Source organism: Teleopsis dalmanni, chromosome 1, assembly GCF_002237135.1.
Source record: "Teleopsis dalmanni isolate 2A chromosome 1, ASM223713v2, whole genome shotgun sequence".
In the NCBI taxonomy this organism is placed as follows: Eukaryota; Metazoa; Arthropoda; class Insecta; order Diptera; family Diopsidae; genus Teleopsis; species Teleopsis dalmanni.
In genome coordinates, this window is record NC_051846.1 from 142,152,667 (window position 1) to 142,161,511 (window position 8,845).

Genomic DNA, 8,845 nt, shown 5'->3' on the forward strand with positions numbered 1-8,845 from the left:
TAAACCAAAAATGTATATTTGTAAATTTAAAAAATTTTTATTATTAGATAAATACAGTTTTATTAAAAGATATACATTCTGTTACAATTTAAAAATCATCTTTATGGATTACAAATAATCGTTCTTTTTATATTAAATTTATGTTAATTATTAAAAGATATGGATTAGTTTTATTTTTTACATATACATACACATATATATTTTTATGTAATAATATCTGCGCATACTATAATTTATGATTCAGATTGAAGTCTTTATATATTTATTTTTTTCATTTTTACTTGAAAGCAAAAAATATTTTTTTTTCAAATGTTTTGCTGTGTATTTATGAGTTTGAGAAAATTACATCGATCTTTAATGAAACTACAATTCTTTTCTCGCATGTGAGTAGTTCTCATGGTTGGTATTGTCATATTGTCGAATTCTCGAATTTCGTTTGGGAAACAAAAATATATTTGTTCAGGAGGTTAAACTTTGGACTTAATATCCGAGATCGCTTTCTAGTTATTTGATTTTAATATCCCATATCCTACTATATATCTCACCATTCTTTATTAATTTTATTCAATAATTTTACTTATCTATCAAAAGCATATTTGCGAATTTTTATTTATATATTTAAGGGATTTGAAATCTTACAGTCAATGGAGGTAAAGATTTACTAGAACTAAAGCAATTTAATGAAATGCAATAACTAATAAACAAATTCTTTTTAAGCAAGTAGAAGTATAAATATATTTCAATTAATTATTGCAGTCCAAAAAGATGTGGTCATTAATTTATTAATAACTTTGAAACCAGAAATACCACTTTTTACCATTCTAATATATAATGGTGGACATAAGTGTTTTAACAAAGCGCGAAGCAATGTACAATTGTGTGTCTCTCTTTACTCGTAGAAGTAACGGTATTTATTAAACTTTCAATAGAAAACTGCTATTTATAGCTATAAGAGAACAAAATATCGCACTGATAAGCTAATCCTTTTATTTGCTATGACATATTATGTATGTGAGAGACTATGCATTTTTGTCTGGACAAAAGTATTTTAACATTGCATTGTTTTGGTTCTTATTTGTGCCACGAGTGATAAACACAGATATTTTGTAATTTGTAAAGTCGGCTAATCTCATCTGAATTCAATTTTTTTTAATTTCATTCATTTTTCCCTTTTTCTTACTTAAAATATAGGTAAAACACGTGAACTAACCCAAATCCAGCGTAACGAAATGGTAATAAAGTACAGCGCAGGTATTTCGGTACATAGTCTTAGCCAATTATATAAAGTTCCGCGGCAAACAATTTACTACCAAATATGTCAATAAGCCATAAAACTATTGAAATACGGTTGAAACAGGCTAACTCCGCCACTTATGTAGCCCGTCCAATATTTTTTATTTCGCCAAAAAATAAGATTAAGCGTTTAGCGTTTGCCAAATTATTTGTTCACAAGCCTCAATCTTTTTGGGAACAAATTTTGTTTGAAGATTTTGGTACAGGTAACAGGAGTAAAGAGATTGCGTCTAAATTTTTTTTATTTATGGTAAAAAGGCTGTATTACTTCTGGAAACACACTTTCAGCTTTTACATTTCAAAGGATTCTATTGACAGTGCATTCTATAATGTATATTAAAATAATAAAATATATCATAACAGTTAATTTTTTCAGGACAACGTGTGCGTAAATTAGTTCTGCATAACATAGAGGCTATTACGAATGCTGGATTAAATGTAACGGGTATCATTGCTGATCAAGGTACAAACAACACAAATTGCTTCAAACAATTGAAACAAAAAGATGATAATTATTTTAATTATAATAACCGTAATATATATATATTTTATAATTATTGTTATTTCTTTAAAAATATAAGAAACACTTTGTTAGCACACGATATTCAAACTCCTAGGGGTATGGTGGCAACTTGGAAAGTAATTAGGGAATTGTATGATCTCGATAGCGCATCATCTATACTCCGGCTGGCTCCCAAGTTAACTAGCAAACATATTCAACCAAAAATTTTGAATATGCATGAAAGTAAGCTTGACCATAGAAATTTTAGAAACACTGTAGCTTCAGGGAGCAAAACACTTATTAAAAAAATCAATGACGGATTTGACATTCTTGATAAAATACCTGTTTCTCGTTATTGCAACAAAAGAAAAAAATTATTTCATTTTGAAATTATCTTGACGGTCTCACTATTTTATTAAATACCAATGTAAATTGTATCACTTTTCTAAAATGGACGATATCAGCAATGCTTGACCTAATTGATGAATCATTTCAAAATGCCGAAATAAATAATATTCCATTAGGTCTCATCAATCAGGATTGTAATGAAAATTTCTTTGCATTATTGCGTTCTTCTCTTGGAAATAACACAAATCCACCAGCGAGAGAAGTTCATTATTTGACAGGAAGGCTTTTATCCATACAAATTGTTAACCAAAATTATATCAAAGACAAAAATTGTCGTGGTGAGAAAGAAAAAAATTTAGAATGGACCGGACCCTGTTACTTTGCCCACCCGGTCCCTACTCACCACGATATTTGCTAAAGTAAGAGAAGTTTCAGGGAAAATTTCGTTATTTGTTTTGGTTTTTTGACATTAAAAATCCGTTCACAAATACAAGATTAGTTAAAGTAAAATAAGGTGGAATTTGTTTTCAATTATAAAAGCATTAAAAAAAGGTAATTATTCCAGAAAAATATACGAATTATTAGTTAATTAAAATTTATTTATAGATGAAACGAAAGTGCGTACTTGGATGTTTAAATTTCAAACATCTCTATATTTTTCCAAAGGATTATCGAAGGTATATTATTAATTAAAAATAACACAATTTATTGTTGTAGAATAAAGTAAATATGATATATAAATGTATCAACACATTAGAAACTTAGATGTGTGCCTAATTAGTGTATATAATAAACTACGAATTAAGTTGTGCTTTTATTTATAATTTAGTACTTTGAAAGTTATTAGAAAATTATTTTTTCCATGATATACTAATAATTATAAAAAGGGAAAATCCTGAAGTGAAATTAATATTTCTAATTATACTTTGGTTGAGTGTTGTTATTATATTGTTTTGGCTGAACTCTGTATTAGTGGTGCTCTGTGACCAACATCATCTATGGCATTAGATCTAATGCTCCACTTAATGCCACTTGACATCATCAGTAAGTAAGTTATCTTTGTATTAAATGTTCCTTAATAGTTCTCCAAACTGTATTGCATGTTTTCATACAAATTTTAAGTAATGGTCGTTTTATGATTTTTATTATAGAAACGAGTGGAAGGCTCTGTTAGGAGTTACTGACTCTATAAACCGGATATTTTATGCTTGTGATAGGCACTTTTCTGCAAAAATGCTTTGCACGAAAAATTTAATCCGGGAAGAAATGCCTGACCAAAATTTAGCAATTAGTGTTAGCAAGAAATCACTTAAACTAGTGGATGGTGATAAGAATAACATACATGTTTCATTGAAAAAAAATAGATTGTCACAATTCAATTGTAGCAAACAACATAATTTCAAATATCTTATCTTCTCCCACCACCAATAACATAATAATAGAGAGGGTAGGAAAGATAGAAGAGGCAATTCCAATAGGTAACATAGAGCCCCAAAGAAATAATTCGTCTTCTTAGTTGTCTCCTAGGTCGGCGAAAATCCTCGTTGTAAACCCTCCCCGTGGGTGCTGACCGGGCAATGGGCATCATCCATTTTTTGGCAATTCGGGTCATGAAGCTCTCGGATGTTGTAGCTGAGGAACATGATGCGGCTTTTCAAGGACTGTGATGTGTCTAGCTAAGATGAAGGAAGAGTCTCATGTGTAGTGGTCGTGGTATCAACAGGGTCAGTGCAGGTGAGCCCCTTCCCTAGTCATAACTTTGAGGTGTCTGGCAGTAGACAAAAAATGCAAAATGGTAGGTTTTTCCATAAAAAACCAAATGGAGTTGAAGAATGAAGAAAATCGGGCTGGGATATCAGCCCAAACGTCGGTGGGAGGCGCAGTTGCTACCACCGGCGGGCGCGGTGATTTTATAAGCCGCGTCGCCAGTGACTGCACCTCTGCTGGGATCGGAGCAGGTTCCAGTAGTTGTACTACTACTGCCAAACAACAGCGCAGTGATGCCAAAGTTCCTGTAGACTTGGGTCACAAAGGCGCAATTCCAAAAAACAAAAACAAAAATCAATGCAACGCAGTGATGCCATAGTCCCTGTAGACTCGGATCACGAGAGCGTTGCTAGCGTCAACACAATTGAGGAGGAAGCTCTTCTTCGTTCTCCGGGGGAAGCTGCTAAGGCCATTCGTAGGCCTAGGGCTGAACCAAATAAGGAGGGGTTGAAAGCCAAATCCAGATATAAGGCCGCGATAAAACTCTGTGCTCGCCTCGGAGACCGGAATGATCTGTCGAAGGAAGAGAAAGACAGGCTAGTCTGGGCGAAAGAGGAGATAGAGAAAGGTCGAGCCTTTTTCGCAGGTAAAAGGTGGTGTGAACCCTCGGATTCCAAATTTGCAAATCGAATCGAGGAAGATATGGCATGTAAAAGGCAGCGCTCAACGGAAAGCGAAGGTCCTTCTGGAAAGAGGCAAAAGCGTAAAGATGAGGCTGTCCCTCAACATAAAACTGCTACAAAAAGGACGAAAGCCGATACTACTAAAAGGCCGGAAGCGTCCACATTTAAAGCAGCAACAACAACAAAAAAGACGAAAGCCAGTGATCCAAAAGAACAGGAAGCGTCTACATCTAAACTAACAATGGCGGAGATAGTGGCCAAGCGACGCTTGATTGTGGCACTTATCGACCGCAGTGATCCACAGGGTCAAATGGTAGAAACTAGGTGGAAAATAGTGGAAATGAAGCTATTAGATGCTATGTTCGCCAAAATGAGCGCGGAACCAGAAGCTCCAATGCCATCATTCGACGGGGCCGGCTGGTTCAACGGAGTGAAATTACTGAAGTGTAAAGACGACTCTACCCTGAACTGGTTAAGGGAGGCAGCTAAAACGCTCCAAGGCCTATGGGAAGGGGCATCTTTGGAGGTTGTGGACAGGAAAGATATACCGTCTTTGCCCAAAGCGAAGGTTATTATACCTCGAGTGGTGAAGCCAGAGGATGCTCTTCGTCTCTTACAACGACAGAATCCGGATGTGCCAACAAGCGATTGGAAGGTGTTAAAGGTCCTCAAGCCAGCTAAAGAAGGCGAGGGACAAAACTACATCCTATTAATCAACAAAATGGCCGAGGACATTCTGTATTCACGATACGGGAAGATGTCGTGGGGAGTAGGGAGCGTGTACCTTCGCCTCAAAAAACGACACCCAACCGATAGGAATTCTAATACACTCGCTGCGGAGGAAATCGAGGAGGATCTCGGTATTGAAGAAATCCTAAGCTCGTCCCTCAATCTTCGCGAAGGAGAGGAACCGGGTGTGATGAGTGCTGAAACCAACCCCGGGGAAGAATCGGAAGCTCATGCTAAAGATTCTACAAATAAACCTCCACCGAAGTAAAATTGCCTCAGCTGAGCTCCTCCTTAATCTAGAAGAGGGCGGCTACGATGTGGCTTTAATTCAGGAACCATGGCTGGCCTCGGGCAACCTGGTCTCTGGGTTAAATTCACGAAACTATAACACATTCATTCCACATGGGGTAACAAGGGTAAGAACTGTTATACTAGTAAAGAAAGGTATTAATTCTTATATTGTAAACTCTCTCTCTACAGAAGATCTAACGGTAGTGGCGGTTGACGGCGATAGGAACATACTTCTCGCGTCTTGCTACATGCCACATGAGGAAGAAATACCATCAGAAGAACTCCAAAGGCTGGTAGATTTAGCTGGCGAAGGAGAGCAAAGTCTGATAATCGGTACTGACGCCAACGCACATCATACGCTTTGGGAAAGCACTGACATCAATGACAGAGGTGAGTCTCTTTTTAATTACATAATACAAAGTAGGCTTAGTGTAGCTAACAGAGGAGAGGAACCGACCTATGTTGGACCGACCTCCAGAAACGTTCTAGATATAACACTCTTCACGGAAGATAATGTACAGGTGATAGAATGGAAGGTTCTTAACGAACCATCATTTTCAGATCACAAATATATTAGTTTCCAAATAGATTTTCAGTACCTTAAAAGCAGAAAAGTTGTAAGAAATCCCAAACAAACGAATTGGGACCTTTATCGAAAAATTCTGAAACAGAGACTGAAAAAAATTACGACAATTGATTCTTACGTGGATCTGGAAGCTAGGCTTGATCAACTTACCAGAGCCCTAACTATAGCGTACCATATCGCGTGCCCGCCAATGCGTACTAAACGTAGATCTCAACCTCCTTGGTGGAATAAGGAATTGGGATCAAAAAGACGCTACGTTCGCGAAATCTTCAAGCTGGCTCAGCTAGCAGAAAGTGAAGTCATCTGGGAAGAGTACAGAGATATTCTTAAGCAATACAAAAAAGACATTCGAAATGCGAAAAGAAACTCCTGGAAGGATTTTTGCGCAGGTATAGAAAAGACGGTGGAGGTAGCTAGGCTTAGAAAACTACTATCCAAACACCCAACTATGCCTAACCTTGTCAGGAAGGAAAACGGCGAATGGACAAAAACTAACACTGAATCACTTGTAGATCTTACTAATACTCACTTTCCTGGCTGTGCAATTGTGAGCAATACCGAACCGGTCAGGAATATGGTAGGCTCCGCAGGAAAAAATATTGTTACTCACATGAGGCTGGAATGGGCAATCAAATCATTCGCTTCATACAAATCTCCTGGACTTGATGGTATTTATCCAGCTATGATACAAAAGGCTTCGGACCTAATGAAAACATGGCTGATAAATATCTTTAGAGGATGCCTGAAGCATAATTACGTACCCGTAAACTGGCGAGTGGCAAGAGTCATTTTTATTCCGAAAGCAGGAAAAAATGGTCACCTCTACTCTAGAGATTATAGGCCAATTAGTCTTACCTCTTTTATTCTCAAAATCTTTGAAAAAATACTAGCAGCACATATAGGAGACCAATTAGCTCCTGAAGTTCTGTCAAGAGCACAACACGCTTATACTAAGGGCAGATCCACGGAGACTGCTCTCCATACACTTGTCTCTAATATTGAAAAGGCCTTAGAATACAAAGAATACGCTCTAGGAGTTTTTCTGGATATTGCGGGTGCTTTCAATAATGTATCAACGCAAGCTATTTTAAATAGCTTAGATGATGTTGATATAGACTCAGCCACATATCAATGGATTGCAAGCCTTTTAAGCTGCAGACAGATAAGGGCAGAATGGAACGATACAACTCTAGCTAGGGAAACATGTAGAGGAACCCCGCAGGGAGGCGTTCTCTCACCCCTTCTCTGGTTACTGGTAATCAATAAAATTCTTAAACAATTTGATGGTAAAGCTCCGAAACTAATTGCATATGCGGACGACATCGCAGTAGTTATAACGGGGAGATGCCTATCTACTCTAAGTGCGTTAATGAGCGACGCTCTCAAATCAATTTACAACTGGGCGACTGACGCTGGCTTAAGCGTAAACGCAGAAAAAACTGACACAATACTTTTCACAAGAAAGTACAAGGTCACAGCATGGACGCCACCTAACTTGAACGGAACTCTTCTGCCACTGAAAACTCAAACGAAATACCTTGGAGTAATTGTGGATAGCAAACTGACGTGGAAGCCTAATGTAGAAGAACGGGTAAAGAAGGCAACAAATGCTTTATACGCATGTAAAAGGATGCTGGGAAGTACATGGGGTCTCTCACCCGGTCTTATGTACTGGTGCTACACGGCTATAGTTAGACCTATATTACTTTACGGTATATTAGTTTGGTGGACAGTTGTGAAAAAGAAAACATATATAAAACCCCTGGAAAAGGTCGAAAGACACGCGGCGATGTGCATCACCGGTGCAATAAGAACAACTCCGACGGCAGCTCTAGAAGCTATACTAAACTTACCCCCAATTGATATCTTTGCCGAGAATATGGCGGCAAAAACGGCCGAACGGCTACGCATTACTGGGCAACTTACTCGAAGATCTTTCGGGCATAACGTTGTAAATCAGAACGCCACTCTTGATTCGGATTATATGATTCCGGTCATGTACCCCGGAGCAACAATAAAAACTGTGATCGAAAACGAAGGATGGAAAAAAGGCATGGTGCCAAAATGCAACACCATAAATGTTTTCACAGACGGTTCAAAGATGGAAGTGGGAGTAGGAGCTGGCATATATTGTGCGGAATTGAGCATAAGAATGCCGTTTAAACTTCCCAACTACTGCAGTGTATTCCAAGCAGAAGTGTTTGCTGTTAAAAAAGCGGCGGAGCTTGTGTGTAGGAATGAAACCAGAAACTACTGCATAAATTTCTATGTGGATAGCCAAGCAGCCATTAAGGCGATCAAATCTTACTGGTCATCATCCAAAAATGTTCTAGAATGCAAGGAAGCTATAACAAGACTAGCCTGCAACCGCAGACTTTGTATGTACTGGATTCCTGGTCATAAAGGCATAGAGGGAAATGAGACAGTTGATGCTATTGCTAAAAATGGCGCAAAACTTTCAGAGGAACAAACGAGCGAAGTACTTAGACCTCTGAAACAAATACATAAACTTCTGGACGAGCACATGATAAGGAGAGCAAAGGAAAGGTGGCGGAACTTAACCACCTGTAGAACAGCGAGAATTATGTGTAGGCACATAAATGAAGAAAAATACACCAAGAATGTTATATCGTTAAACCGAAGGAACTGTAGAACATTAATTGGTGTGTTGACAGGTCACTGTTTGGTTGCATCACATGCCCGAAA

General features: G+C 37.7%; 1 protein-coding gene across 1 annotated transcript; it reads left to right on the forward strand.

The window, feature by feature from the left end:
- Nucleotides 1-222: 222 nt before the first annotated feature.
- Nucleotides 223-2,508, forward strand: LOC119669097 (the record flags this gene model as incomplete). Its single annotated transcript, XM_038078873.1, is given in 1 exon segment — nucleotides 223-2,508. A coding segment is annotated over 1 exon segment (247 nt), but the record flags the coding sequence as incomplete, so codon positions are not given.
- Nucleotides 2,509-8,845: the final 6,337 nt, after the last annotated feature.